General features: G+C 59.5%; 2 gene segments (V, D, J or C); both read left to right on the forward strand.

The window, feature by feature from the left end:
* Nucleotides 1-222: 222 nt before the first annotated feature.
* Nucleotides 223-754, forward strand: LOC138067482 (T cell receptor beta variable 24-1-like). The segment is given in 2 exon segments: nt 223-238; nt 438-754. Coding segments are annotated over 2 exon segments (333 nt in total).
* A 10,173-nt stretch (nt 755-10,927) lies between these two features.
* Nucleotides 10,928-11,459, forward strand: LOC138067535 (T cell receptor beta variable 24-1-like). The segment is given in 2 exon segments: nt 10,928-10,943; nt 11,143-11,459. Coding segments are annotated over 2 exon segments (333 nt in total).
* Nucleotides 11,460-15,182: the final 3,723 nt, after the last annotated feature.

A 15,182-nucleotide genomic window follows, 5' to 3' on the forward strand; every position in this document is an offset into this window, starting at 1 on the left:
CACTCTCTCCTCCCCCTTCACCCTCCCCACTGCTCTCCCCACCCCCACAGGACACCCTTCTCTCCCTCTCTCACCCTCCCGTCCTCACTCGCGTCTCTCTTGCGCCAAGGGCTCAGGGGGCAGCTTCGACTGCAAACTGGGAGTCTTTGTGCTGCTCCCACAGGCACGTCCCTGCAAGGACACAGCCTTTTCCTCATGCGTCCCCACTGGCTCCTTGTGGCCATGCTGGCCCCCCTGGGTAAGTGAGCCTCCCTCCCCCTTGAGCAGCTCCCTCAGTTCCACCGCAGCTGCCCCAGCCACGTACCCAGCTGTGGGCACTGCTGCGTTCCCCAGGCCTTCCCGGGCAGAGGTGAATGAGGTTGGGAAGAATGCTTCCTCAGCTCCCTCTTCAACCCCTTTCCCACCATCTCCTCACTGCTTCTCCTTTTGCTTTCCAGGGCGCACCCTGAAACAGTCCCCTGACACAATCGTCAGAGAGGGGCAGTCTGTCAACCTGCACTGTTCCCAGATGGAGACCGATCACTTCTCAATGTACTGGTATAAGCAGGCACAGGGCTCAGGCAGCAGGCTGCAGCTGGTGGTTTATGCTCCGAAAATGGGCAAAGACGAGTTTGAGAAAGATTTCAGTGATGGTCGCTTCAAGAGCAGCGGGATACAAGCTGATGGTCTGTCTCTGTCAATAGATGCGGCCTTGCTCAACGACTCTGGCACTTACTACTGTGCTGAACGAGATACACAATGGCTGAGCCGCTGAGAATACCGAGCACAAAACCAGCCTTCCCATTCGGGAACCTACTGACCTCCTCCTGAGCCAGGCCTGCAGCAGGCAGGGAAACCTCCCTCTTCTCATGCCCTCCCGAGCTCCCCTTGCCTCGCTCTCATCCTTCCTCTTTGCCAGTTTGCCACTCCAGCCCCTTCTTTTCCTTCCGCCTGTCTCACACGCCCTCTCCTCTTGTGCCCACGTTGCCTTTTTCTTCCTAACCCTTTCTCCAAGCCCGTTTTTGCCCCTTTCATTGCTCCCCCCGCCGCCCAAGTTCTGCTCTCCCATTCCTCTTCTCTTACTCCTCTGCTCCAGCCCTTCTTGCAGCACTCTTCTCCCCCCGCCCCCCACGCCCCGATCTCCCAACAGCCTGACACTTGCCGCAGAATACCACAGATGCTGCAGGGAACCAGACGGACTTACAGAGCCCAGGACGTAGGGACACTGTTGAGTGAACACACAGCCTTCCGCCAGGAGGTGCGTGGGCTCCCAAGCTTCGTACACCTTGGCTCATCTGTTCTGCCAGCAGAGGCAAAGGAGGTGAGCGGTGAGAGCAGTCCTTTCCACCAGCTCACCTGTCCAGTCTCCCCATATAGCTGCCTTGATCCAAGAGTCCTTTTCAAGTAGTTTTGCATGTCTTTTGACACATGTTTTTGCTCCGCTGCCTGATGGCCGTGGAGCTGTGGCATTTGCCTCCGCCCATGGGAGCCCTTGGCTGAGTCTCCCTCCAAACCCATTCGCCGCTGCTTAGCCATTGTGTGAGACAGACCCCCCCCACACACACACACTGTCTCCAGTGGCCCCTCTGCTCCTCACTCCCCCACCCTGTGTCTCTGGCCAGGCTCTGGGGTGCCCTAAGGAAAAGCTTCTCTTACCTGAGGGGGTGCCCCGATGCATCCTGGCACCAGGAATGCAATGCAGATGTGTCGCTTCATTGCTCTCCCTTCACACTGGGGTACCTGTGTCCTTCAGGCTGGGGCTGCGCAGGATGCTGAACCTGGCGCTGGATTTATAGGGCTCTGCCTGGTCTGGCCACCTCAGCCCTACCCAAGCCAATCCCTCATATCCCTACCAGGTCCACAGTTTCTTGGTACTGCCAGTCCCCGCCTTGGCTTATCACTGCCTCCTAGTCTCTCTCCACCACTCCCTTTTGCCCCAACCTTGTTTTCTTTACTTCCACGTTCTCCACTTTACTGGGGATACAAGATTTTGGCTCTGAGACTTCAAGACCACGCCAGCTAGTTGCCGCAGTCCTCATCCACTGGCCCGTAAGCGAGGCTCCTCCAGGAGGCCTGCCATGGGTCCCTTTGGGAAGGATTTCTCTGCTAGTGGTGCTGCTGTCCCATCTTGTGCACGGGGGGAAGCTCTGTGAGACTAGAGCGAGGTCTTCCCAACGGACAGGGAGTAGGGCCTAGGAGTGCTGTGCTACAGCCCCTGCCAGGCATGGACAGAGCTGCTGGGATCCTGGCCAAGGCGTGAACCAAGGAGCACCAGAGCATGAAGGACTTTCTGTTCTGTGCTGGGGACTGCCCCATCCCAGAGCAAACGGAAGTCACCCAGGCAGTCGGGCATGGGGCTAGGGCAGCTGTGAGAGTGCTGGGTCCTACCCTGTGCCTTCCCCCAAGCCTCGCGTTGCCTCTCTCCTCTCAAAGCTGGTGTGAGAACCCGGCTGTCCAGGCTGTCCAGGCTGTCCAGGGTGTCCAGACCCACCACCTCTCCTCCCAGATGTGTCAGAGAAGCCAGCCATTCCCGCCTCCTCTGCTTTAACTGCTAGCACCTTTCCAATTCCATGAGCCTGGAGAGAGAACCCAGGTATTCTGCCCCTCCCCCTGACAGCGGGGACTGGTGGCTAGAGTCAGCCACAAATTCACCCTCCTGGGAGCTTAGTGAGAGTGTCAGCTTTATTGTCCTGATCAGAAGCCTTGGATTGCCTTTGGGATTCCCAGGGGAGGGACTGTAGCTGGCCCAGAGTCACTGAGGTGGGGGGAGGGGTGGGGGGAGGAGGCGGTCAGGTGGGGAACTGTGGTGAAGTCTTGGAGGCAGCCCCTTCTCACAGCAGAGCCCGCAGCCCCAGCGTTGCCTTTCACAGCAGAAACAGCAGAACCAGCAGCTTCTGAGCCTCCTCCAGGCTCCCTGCGGGTGAAAGGGAGAGATGCTGGTGGCCCTCCAAGGTGGAAGAACAGTAGTGGGAGCTGGGCTGCGACTGGGAGCCAGCGCGCCTGTGTTCTCACCCCAGTTGCCGGTCGCAGGCGGGGTGGGACTAGGAGACCAGATGCCCATAGCGCCAAGGCTTGATCCGTGGGCCACCAACCCATGAGGCCACAGGGTGGGACATAGGCTTGCCCATGGCCACGCTATCATTCTCAGGGGTTCCCCCGTTCCCTTACCGCATCCGGAGAGGTCTCCTCTGACCAGAGGAGGGGGAGGAGGAGGTAGAGGAAGAGCAGGCACACCCTGCAGAGTCTCCCTTCCATGGCTGGCTCAGTGCCGGGCTGATGGGAACTGCAGCTTTGGACAGGTGGCTACGCTGGGCCCCTCCTCTCCGCCCACAGGCAACAGCCTGACCTGAGCTGGGCCCTTGCCTGATGTTTGGGGCTCCTGGCATCAGCTCAGCAGGTATCGGGGGTGAGGGCGTATGCGAGCGCGGAGGTCTACGCATGCGTGTGTGCGCGCGCGTGTTGGTGTGCCTCCCCATGTGTGTCCAGTTGTCCAGGCCCCCCTCCCCCTCCCCACTCCCCACTCCTAATTTCCCCAAACCTCTTTCCCCCAGGCTAGGCGGCGTCAGGGCGTGCATCGGGGGCACCCAAAGACCAGCAGCAACTCCAGCGCCTCGGACTGAGATTCATTTTTCTGGAAAGCAGGACTCACTGAGAGTCCAGCCAAGGGACAGCGAGGAAGGCCACGGGGAGAGAATCGTTCTCACGGGGAACGTCCTCACTAGGGGTGGCAGAGGAGAACTGCCTAGCTCTGGACAGGGGGAGCGCGTGTCCCTGTCCTGGCAGTCCCCGGGGCGTGATGCACAGCCTGCAAACCGGCGCGGGGCAGAGTGGGGACAGAGGGGAGTGAATGCCTGAATGCTGGAGTCCTCTTCCCACTCTGGGGAGATCCTAGGGCTTAGCAGAATTGCAGTGAGGGAATGGGGGAGCAGCCCAGATGCCCGGGTCCTGAGGGAGGGTCCAAAGCCCCATGTCTTAGAAAGCAAAGGTCTGGTTCCTGTGAGCCTGATGTCCGCCTTCTAAGCGGGGAGGATGTTTTGATGACCTCCAGGATGCCCACTCGGCAGAGCCCCCTGCAGGTGGACATCACCCCCCCTCCAGCAGCTGTAGTGCCAAGGACAAGAGTGAGTCAGGAACGGCCAGCGATGGCATCCCACCCTGCCAATCAAGCCAAGAGCAGACCCCAGGCCTTTGGCTTCTCAGTGTTCCCCCCTCCCTTTTGGTTCCCCTGTGAGAGGCTGTGCGCCATGCCCAGAGCCAGAGCAATTCCAGATGTTGCAGCCGCTGCTCCCTCTATGCCCAGCCCCATACGGCCTTGTCTAAGGCGAAGGGATGCACCTGACTCGCGGCGGGCTGCGCGCAACGTCCCCATGTAACGCGCCAGCAGGAGGGTGCAGCCGCACAGATAAACGCTGCGAGGGGGCAATGCGCCGCTGAGACGGTGCAATGAAGATTTCGGCCACGAGGCGGCACTAGGAACTGCTGAACGGAACTTGGGGCTAGACCACCACTCTGGCCGGTTCGGTGTCCGTGTCACAAGTCCCCTCACATCTCAGAGCTGCACCCAGCTGCCCTGCAGCGTGGGGAGGAGCATTGCCGCCCCAGCTCTTGGGCTTCTGGCACCCCTCTGGGATGCTCCAAAAGCCCTCCACGTTCGATGGCCCTCCCCCACGCCATTCCCCAGCAGTTGTCCCTGACGTAACCCCCGCAGCCCCGGGGGCTGTTTGCTCACCTGCCACCTCCACACCAGTGGTTAATCAAAAGCCACCCGGCCCTTTCCCCAAAACTGGCTTTTCCGTCGGCTGGCTCTCAGAGAAGGGCCCCAGGCCCTCCCCGAGCTGCGCCAAGACTCCCAGCATCACGCCTGCCCTTCCCACCCCCCAGATTCACACAGGCCCCTCCTGAGCAAAGGAGAAAAATAACAGCCAGCCATAGCTCAAACAGGGACTCTTGCTCCTCAGCACACTTCCCATTTCTGTCTGGCCCTCCCCAGTCTTCATCCCCCGAGACAAAGTCAGGCCTCCTCCTTCTCCTGGTGGAGCATTCCACTAGCTTCCGGCCGGGAGCCCTGCGGCTCTGGGTTTGCAGAGGACCACTGACGGGGAACGAAAGCCACCAAGAGCAACCACAGAGAACACGGCAGTGTGGAGGGGGGTGAGGAGACCTGCAATGTGCAATTCCTGCCTTTGAACTGGTCGGGAACAGTGTGGGAGTGAGAGCCTCGCAAAGCACAGCGCAGGTGTGTGGGACACAGACTCAGCAGGGTCCAGAGCTCACTCAGCCTGGAGCCTTGTGGCAGCTGGAGCCAAATCTGGGACGCAGAGTTGGCTGGAATTTCAGGCAAGAGCTGCTTGGAGTGTCTTAAAAGCTGGACCCAAAGCTTTGGGTTGGCTGGAGCCTTAGCCCAAAGCTGTGGCTCTGTGCTGGCTGCAGCCTCACTGGAGGCTGGGCCAAGTGCTGAGACTCAGAGCTGACCGACCTTCCTGAAGGCCGAACCCAAAGCTGCTTGGAACTTCATGCGCCCCGGACCCAGAGCTGTGCAAAGCCCTGCGGAAGCTGACTGAGGTGTGTGTAAGCCAGTTCCCCGAGGATGGGGCCACAGCCTTCTCCACCAAGGCAGGCCTGGGCAGGCCCACCAACCCACTCCCTTCTGCCACGAGCATGAGACATGGAAGCTGAGGACTTTGAAATGAGCATAGGAACTCCCAGCAGGCTAAACCCTTGTGGAGGGGTGGAGGAGGGAGGAGGAGGTTGGTAGGGTTGAAGATGCTGGCAATGAAGTCCCTTGCTGGCTGGGTGGGCTTGTTCCGCAATTCAGGAGGTGCCAGGAGACTTGGGAGACGGGCAGCAGGGGAAGAGGAGATGCCTGAAGCCTCAGGAAAGGCAACAGCACATGGAACGTGGAGAACAGGGCCAAGGCAGATCAAACTGAAGACTCATCATCCTCATCAGGTCTGCCAGTCCCCAGGGGAGCTGATGCTCACGTATGTTTCCACGGTCCACCAGGGACACAAGCTGAGAAATCCTCCATGGAGTGGGAGCCATAGGCTGCTCGCGGGTGCTCCAGCTCATGCTCCAGCAGTTGGGAGAGGGAGGTGCTGTCTTGCATGCAAGGGAACGGAACGGAACGGAACGGAACGGAACAACGCCACAGTCTGCGCCTCTTCCTCCAGATTTCCCTGCCTACCGTCTGCATACACTTTCTCCTGCTGCCTCTCAATGAACCTGCTTCCTCAGAGAAACACTGACCTCGAGGACAACCTAATATGTCTTTCCCTGGCCAGCATCAGAAGAGGGAGCGTCACCATGGCAGGGCCCGTTTTGGTTTCCTTCCTCTTCCCTGTCTCCGGGCAGAGCTCCAGGGCCCGGGCCCAGCAGCTCCTATGGGGAGAGAAAGGCGCTGCCGGAAGGAGGGGCTCTGCGCGCTGCCCCGGTCTCGTCTGTCGTTTGTTACCTGGCTTCCTTTCACCCTTGCGCATCTCGCAGCTCTTCATCCTTGTGCTCATTTTGTTCCCCAGATAGCCCATGCTGAGTGTTCACCCATCTGGGAGGGGCCATGTGCATGTCCTTCTGAAAAGAGATACCTGAGGGTGCTGTGCAGAGGATGGAGGTAGGCAGCAGGAATCTCCCAAGCCTGTGGGCAGAGCAGTAAGGGAGGTCTCCCTGAAAAACGGGGGGGAATACACCACAGAGCTGCTGTCAGGGCCTCATGGTCGCACAGGCTCCGTCCCAGCTCCTCCCGCTGGGGGCCAAGCCCTGTCCTGCCAGAAAGGAAACCCACCGTGGATAGGGCGTTTCACAGGGCAGAGGCGGCAAGGAGACCACAGATGGTCTCAGGCCTGGGGAAAAAAACCTTGCCCAGAGGCGCACCACCAGGCTGAGACACCCAGGGTGCCCCAGCAAAGCACCAGGCCCCAGGGAGGAGTCGTCTCCAAAGGAACTGGGCTACTGCCTGCCAGCAGGAAGGCAGAGCGAGAGGACACCCAGGTCCTGCCTCCCCAGTACCTCCTCTTCCTCATGCCTGCCCCTTGGTCCCTGCTCTTGAGTCTTCCTCCCTCCCTTCCTGCCTTTCTGCCTTCCTTCCCACCTTCCCGCCTTCCTTCCCCTGCTAGCACACAGGCTGTCCTCCTGTGGCTGTCTCCACAGGCATTTACTCTCCTCTCGCACAGCCATTACCCACCACTCTCACCGGCCAGGGCTGGAGGCAGCCCCGTGCGCACACACTAACCCATCAGGTACCCTCCTCCCCAGCCCTCCTCATCACAGTGATCGCTGCAACAGCCTGGAGCTTCCCCGACTCTCAAAAGTGGGACCAGCCCCGCTGCAGCGGGCAAAGGCTCTGGGCTCTCAGCATCTCCTGTCCCTGCAACCACTGAGGAGCAGACAGGGCAGGGGACACAAGCCAGGAAGGGGGGTGCTGGCCTGCGGTGTGTGCTGCCCCTCCCGGTCCCAGGAGGAGAGGTGCTATGGGTAGGGATAGTGTGGGGCAGGGCAGAGCCCATCCCACTCTCTCCAGAGAAATGGCTCAGTCTGGGCGCTGCCTTGGTTTCCTTTGTGGGGTTCAGGCATGTTCCTAACGCTGCTGCAGAGAGTAAGAGAAACCGACTGCAATGGGATCCACTGTTCCCTGCAGCAGAGCAGCTGGAAGCTGCAGGCGCTGTTCTGCTCTGCGGATCAAAAGGCAGGGGAACAGCTTCACTGCAAAGCCCTGAGCATCCCTGAGCAGGCACAAGGCTTGGGCTCTTACTGTGTCCCTCCTGCTCCTGTCGCGCACCGTCAAGTATTCCTGTGCCCACAGTACGGCACAGAGACACAAGAGACCTCACAAAGCCAGGAGAACCCCAAGGAGCCAGCCATGGCACAGAGAGGGAAAAATGTATGGGGAAACACAAGGGACCTACGTGTGTCCTTCGTACAGTTCTTCATTCCTCTAGCTCTCCAGAGATTTGGAAAGGAGAAGAGGAACCCTCCCCATCCCTCCGCCTTGCACGCACTCAGGCTCCCGTACAACCTCAGCATACTCCGGTGCGTGCAACACCCCACTCCCCCGGGGCACGCCCACACATCTGTGCAGGCTTTATTCTTCCTGTGACTGCGTGTGTCATTCCCAGCGTCCACTGCCAGCCACCCTTTCTCTCATTTCTTGCTCTCTCACGGCCCGGCCCATCCCCAGTGTGTCTCTTCTTCCCTCAGCGCTTCCTTTTCACATGTCTCGGGGCCTAAGCTGCCTGCGCACCTACTGAGGGCAGGTCCCTGAAAGGACGGGGCTTCTTCCCCATGGTTCCCCGCTCGTTCTTTGTGGCCATGCTGGTCCCCGTGGGTGAGTGAACTCAACGGGCGGAGGAGCACCTGCATCACTGCCACTGCTGCTGCCCCAACTGCATGCCCAGTTGTTGGCAGTGCTCCATTCCCCAAGGCTTCCTGGCGTGAGGAGGGGCAATGAACCAGGTGGGCAGGAATCCCTCCCGTCTCCTGCAGTGGCTGTCGATTTTTTCTCACGTGCACAGCACAGAAGCCTTTCCTTTCAGGACACAAGCTGCCCAGGAATGTGTCTTGCCTGTCGCAGAGAGAGAGGGCAGAGTCACCAACGGGATCTGAAGAGCTGTCCTATCCCTTCCAGTGCTGCCTAGGCTGTCCTGGTCCTTCTCACCCTCTTCTCTCCTACCCCACTCTGTTGTCTCCTTGCTTTTCCGTTTGGTCCAGACTCACGCCCTGTTCTGCTTTCTGCTTCAATATGTTTCCTCATCTCCCCATCAAGCCATTTCTCCCCCTCCTCCTCAGCGCTTCTCCCTTTCCCTTCCAGGCTGGGCTCTGCAACAGTCCCCGGACACTATCACACGACAAGCACAGGCCATGAATCTGAGCTGCTCTGAGAAGAAATCCTCCAGCACAGCGATGTACTGGTACAAGCTGCCTTTGGGGAAAGATTCCAGGCTGATCCTAGTGGTTTCTGCAGCTGAAGGTGGTAAAGCAAATATTGAGGAGCAATTCCGAAGCCATTTCAAGAGCAGTGAGATACAAGGAGACAGGCTGACCCTCTTGATAGATCGTGCCTCTCTCAATGACTCAGGCACGTATTACTGTGCCGAGAGTGAAACACAGTGACTAGGCTGCTGAGGGAGCTGAGCACAAACCTCTCTCTGCACAGCGGCCTCCTGCCTTCCTCCACATCCAGGCTGCTGCACAAGGCAGGACAGGCCCCTTCCACTCCCTACCTCCTCTGCTTCCTAGCCTTCCCTTCCTCCTGAGTTGACTCGTGTAGCCTCTCTCCTTCCCTTGCCATCCCTCCTTGCTTCCTTCTTCTTTTACTCTCACTCACATTATATTCACTGTCCTCAACCATTGCCCGCCTCTCTGCCTCCCTTTCTCCTCCCCCTTCTTCCTCCTGTCCCTCTTCCATCTTCTCCACTCCACACACTTCCTCTCACTTAACTCCAATACCTCCTGCTTTTCCAGCCTCTTTTGTGACTTTCTTTCACCCCGCCCCCAACCTTCCCTGCCCTATTTGCCACCTTCCCTCCCACACCTTTTGTCTTCCGGCCTAATTCACTCCACACTCTCCCTACAGAAAGGGGGTGTTTGGGTCTGGGCGTTTGGCCACACAGCCCTCCCCCTCCTGTTTTCCTCAGGCTACTCCTGTCTTTCCCCCAGCAGAGGACATCTCCTCCACAGCCACAGAGGTCTCCTGCACAGCCGCAGCTCCCCACTCTTATCCGTGCTGTGCTGGCTCCACCAAAAAGCATGTGACAGCAAGACCGGACCTCTATCTTAGAGCCGCGTGGCAGCACGCAAAATGGTTCCCTAAGCCAGGAGAGCATTGAGGGTGCCCTGAGGTCAGGACCCAGTGTTTGCGGCTGAAGCGGCCGGAGGTGGATCCCAAGCGTCTGGGTGGCTCACAGGTGATGCCGGGAGATCTGGGAAGCAGCTGAACTACAAGAGCAGGTCGTGATGGGCACAAAGGACAGCAACACCCACAAACCAGGATGGTACGCGCTGGCCCAGGTGGAGCTTTGCATCCAGAAGACGTATTTGCCGACATTTCTGTGGAAGCGAGAAGTCTGTCACAGACTGCACGTGGGCTCTTCTCCGGGCATTTCCTGTTGTGGACCCCAGCGCCTCACACCAGCTCTACTGCTTGAGGGCTGGAGGGAGCTCTGTGCACAAACACTGCGGTCTATCTCTCACCCTACAGCACTCCCCTGCACACCAAGGAACCCATGGGAGACGGAGACCCTTTCCATGGCCACAGCAAACCCAGCTCCTCCTCTACTGCAGCGGGCGTTGCCCCGTCTGCCTGCTTAAGGGCCCTGCTCCCCAGCCAGCAGCGCTCTGTCTGAGCACCCCCTGTGCCTGCAGCCCGTGCCCAGGACACAGAGCAGGGGACGCATGTCAAAAAGGGGGAACCTGGCCTGCTCTGTGCCCTGGTCCCCTGGGGTCCCAGGCATGGGCTGTGAGACAGGAAGGGGAGGGAGATGGTATGGGACAGGACAGCCCCCAATCCCGCTCCTGGTAGGGAAAAAGACATGGGAGCGTTCTTCCTTTCCTGGGCACAGTTGGGGCCCTCCTCTTTGCTCTTTTGCCCCTTTTCCTCTGAGGGATGCACGGTCATTCCTAAAGCTCCTGGGGACACATAGGGGAAATGAATGCAAGGGGATACACTGGTACCTGCAGCAGAGGGGTGCGGAGGAGGGGGCACGGCTGCGCTCTTCTGCTAAAAGGACAGTGCAGCCACTCTCTCCTCCCCCTTCACCCTCCCCACTGCTCTCCCCACCCCCACAGGACACCCTTCTCTCCCTCTCTCACCCTCCCGTCCTCACTCGCGTCTCTCTTGCGCCAAGGGCTCAGGGGGCAGCTTCGACTGCAAACTGGGAGTCTTTGTGCTGCTCCCACAGGCACGTCCCTGCAAGGACACAGCCTTTTCCTCATGCGTCCCCACTGGCTCCTTGTGGCCATGCTGGCCCCCCTGGGTAAGTGAGCCTCCCTCCCCCTTGAGCAGCTCCCTCAGTTCCACCGCAGCTGCCCCAGCCACGTACCCAGCTGTGGGCACTGCTGCGTTCCCCAGGCCTTCCCGGGCAGAGGTGAATGAGGTTGGGAAGAATGCTTCCTCAGCTCCCTCTTCAACCCCTTTCCCACCATCTCCTCACTGCTTCTCCTTTTGCTTTCCAGGGCGCACCCTGAAACAGTCCCCTGACACAATCGTCAGAGAGGGGCAGTCTGTCAACCTGCACTGTTCCCAGATGGAGACCGATCACTTCTCAATGTACTGGTATAAGCAGGCACAGGGCTCAGGCAGCAGGCTGCAGCTGGTGGTTTATGCTCCGAAAATGGGCAAAGACGAGTTTGAGAAAGATTTCAGTGATGGTCGCTTCAAGAGCAGCGGGATACAAGCTGATGGTCTGTCTCTGTCAATAGATGCGGCCTTGCTCAACGACTCTGGCACTTACTACTGTGCTGAACGAGATACACAATGGCTGAGCCGCTGAGAATACCGAGCACAAAACCAGCCTTCCCATTCGGGAACCTACTGACCTCCTCCTGAGCCAGGCCTGCAGCAGGCAGGGAAACCTCCCTCTTCTCATGCCCTCCCGAGCTCCCCTTGCCTCGCTCTCATCCTTCCTCTTTGCCAGTTTGCCACTCCAGCCCCTTCTTTTCCTTCCGCCTGTCTCACACGCCCTCTCCTCTTGTGCCCACGTTGCCTTTTTCTTCCTAACCCTTTCTCCAAGCCCGTTTTTGCCCCTTTCATTGCTCCCCCCGCCGCCCAAGTTCTGCTCTCCCATTCCTCTTCTCTTACTCCTCTGCTCCAGCCCTTCTTGCAGCACTCTTCTCCCCCCGCCCCCCACGCCCCGATCTCCCAACAGCCTGACACTTGCCGCAGAATACCACAGATGCTGCAGGGAACCAGACGGACTTACAGAGCCCAGGACGTAGGGACACTGTTGAGTGAACACACAGCCTTCCGCCAGGAGGTGCGTGGGCTCCCAAGCTTCGTACACCTTGGCTCATCTGTTCTGCCAGCAGAGGCAAAGGAGGTGAGCGGTGAGAGCAGTCCTTTCCACCAGCTCACCTGTCCAGTCTCCCCATATAGCTGCCTTGATCCAAGAGTCCTTTTCAAGTAGTTTTGCATGTCTTTTGACACATGTTTTTGCTCCGCTGCCTGATGGCCGTGGAGCTGTGGCATTTGCCTCCGCCCATGGGAGCCCTTGGCTGAGTCTCCCTCCAAACCCATTCGCCGCTGCTTAGCCATTGTGTGAGACAGACCCCCCCCACACACACACACTGTCTCCAGTGGCCCCTCTGCTCCTCACTCCCCCACCCTGTGTCTCTGGCCAGGCTCTGGGGTGCCCTAAGGAAAAGCTTCTCTTACCTGAGGGGGTGCCCCGATGCATCCTGGCACCAGGAATGCAATGCAGATGTGTCGCTTCATTGCTCTCCCTTCACACTGGGGTACCTGTGTCCTTCAGGCTGGGGCTGCGCAGGATGCTGAACCTGGCGCTGGATTTATAGGGCTCTGCCTGGTCTGGCCACCTCAGCCCTACCCAAGCCAATCCCTCATATCCCTACCAGGTCCACAGTTTCTTGGTACTGCCAGTCCCCGCCTTGGCTTATCACTGCCTCCTAGTCTCTCTCCACCACTCCCTTTTGCCCCAACCTTGTTTTCTTTACTTCCACGTTCTCCACTTTACTGGGGATACAAGATTTTGGCTCTGAGACTTCAAGACCACGCCAGCTAGTTGCCGCAGTCCTCATCCACTGGCCCGTAAGCGAGGCTCCTCCAGGAGGCCTGCCATGGGTCCCTTTGGGAAGGATTTCTCTGCTAGTGGTGCTGCTGTCCCATCTTGTGCACGGGGGGAAGCTCTGTGAGACTAGAGCGAGGTCTTCCCAACGGACAGGGAGTAGGGCCTAGGAGTGCTGTGCTACAGCCCCTGCCAGGCATGGACAGAGCTGCTGGGATCCTGGCCAAGGCGTGAACCAAGGAGCACCAGAGCATGAAGGACTTTCTGTTCTGTGCTGGGGACTGCCCCATCCCAGAGCAAACGGAAGTCACCCAGGCAGTCGGGCATGGGGCTAGGGCAGCTGTGAGAGTGCTGGGTCCTACCCTGTGCCTTCCCCCAAGCCTCGCGTTGCCTCTCTCCTCTCAAAGCTGGTGTGAGAACCCGGCTGTCCAGGCTGTCCAGGCTGTCCAGGGTGTCCAGACCCACCACCTCTCCTCCCAGATGTGTCAGAGAAGCCAGCCATTCCCGCCTCCTCTGCTTTAACTGCTAGCACCTTTCCAATTCCATGAGCCTGGAGAGAGAACCCAGGTATTCTGCCCCTCCCCCTGACAGCGGGGACTGGTGGCTAGAGTCAGCCACAAATTCACCCTCCTGGGAGCTTAGTGAGAGTGTCAGCTTTATTGTCCTGATCAGAAGCCTTGGATTGCCTTTGGGATTCCCAGGGGAGGGACTGTAGCTGGCCCAGAGTCACTGAGGTGGGGGGAGGGGTGGGGGGAGGAGGCGGTCAGGTGGGGAACTGTGGTGAAGTCTTGGAGGCAGCCCCTTCTCACAGCAGAGCCCGCAGCCCCAGCGTTGCCTTTCACAGCAGAAACAGCAGAACCAGCAGCTTCTGAGCCTCCTCCAGGCTCCCTGCGGGTGAAAGGGAGAGATGCTGGTGGCCCTCCAAGGTGGAAGAACAGTAGTGGGAGCTGGGCTGCGACTGGGAGCCAGCGCGCCTGTGTTCTCACCCCAGTTGCCGGTCGCAGGCGGGGTGGGACTAGGAGACCAGATGCCCATAGCGCCAAGGCTTGATCCGTGGGCCACCAACCCATGAGGCCACAGGGTGGGACATAGGCTTGCCCATGGCCACGCTATCATTCTCAGGGGTTCCCCCGTTCCCTTACCGCATCCGGAGAGGTCTCCTCTGACCAGAGGAGGGGGAGGAGGAGGTAGAGGAAGAGCAGGCACACCCTGCAGAGTCTCCCTTCCATGGCTGGCTCAGTGCCGGGCTGATGGGAACTGCAGCTTTGGACAGGTGGCTACGCTGGGCCCCTCCTCTCCGCCCACAGGCAACAGCCTGACCTGAGCTGGGCCCTTGCCTGATGTTTGGGGCTCCTGGCATCAGCTCAGCAGGTATCGGGGGTGAGGGCGTATGCGAGCGCGGAGGTCTACGCATGCGTGTGTGCGCGCGCGTGTTGGTGTGCCTCCCCATGTGTGTCCAGTTGTCCAGGCCCCCCTCCCCCTCCCCACTCCCCACTCCTAATTTCCCCAAACCTCTTTCCCCCAGGCTAGGCGGCGTCAGGGCGTGCATCGGGGGCACCCAAAGACCAGCAGCAACTCCAGCGCCTCGGACTGAGATTCATTTTTCTGGAAAGCAGGACTCACTGAGAGTCCAGCCAAGGGACAGCGAGGAAGGCCACGGGGAGAGAATCGTTCTCACGGGGAACATCCTCACTAGGGGTGGCAGAGGAGAACTGCCTAGCTCTGGACAGGGGGAGCGCGTGTCCCTGTCCTGGCAGTCCCCGGGGCGTGATGCACAGCCTGCAAACCGGCGCGGGGCAGAGTGGGGACAGAGGGGAGTGAATGCCTGAATGCTGGAGTCCTCTTCCCACTCTGGGGAGATCCTAGGGCTTAGCAGAATTGCAGTGAGGGAATGGGGGAGCAGCCCAGATGCCCGGGTCCTGAGGGAGGGTCCAAAGCCCCATGTCTTAGAAAGCAAAGGTCTGGTTCCTGTGAGCCTGATGTCCGCCTTCTAAGCGGGGAGGATGTTTTGATGACCTCCAGGATGCCCACTCGGCAGAGCCCCCTGCAGGTGGACATCACCCCCCCTCCAGCAGCTGTAGTGCCAAGGACAAGAGTGAGTCAGGAACGGCCAGCGATGGCATCCCACCCTGCCAATCAAGCCAAGAGCAGACCCCAGGCCTTTGGCTTCTCAGTGTTCCCCCCTCCCTTTTGGTTCCCCTGTGAGAGGCTGTGCGCCATGCCCAGAGCCAGAGCAATTCCAGATGTTGCAGCCGCTGCTCCCTCTATGCCCAGCCCCATACGGCCTTGTCTAAGGCGAAGGGATGCACCTGACTCGCGGCGGGCTGCGCGCAACGTCCCCATGTAACGCGCCAGCAGGAGGGTGCAGCCGCACAGATAAACGCTGCGAGGGGGCAATGCGCCGCTGAGACGGTGCAATGAAGATTTCGGCCACGAGGCGGCACTAGGAACTGCTGAACGGAACTTGGGGCT

Source organism: Struthio camelus, chromosome 1 (assembly GCF_040807025.1).
Source record: "Struthio camelus isolate bStrCam1 chromosome 1, bStrCam1.hap1, whole genome shotgun sequence".
Classification (NCBI taxonomy): Eukaryota; Metazoa; Chordata; class Aves; order Struthioniformes; family Struthionidae; genus Struthio; species Struthio camelus.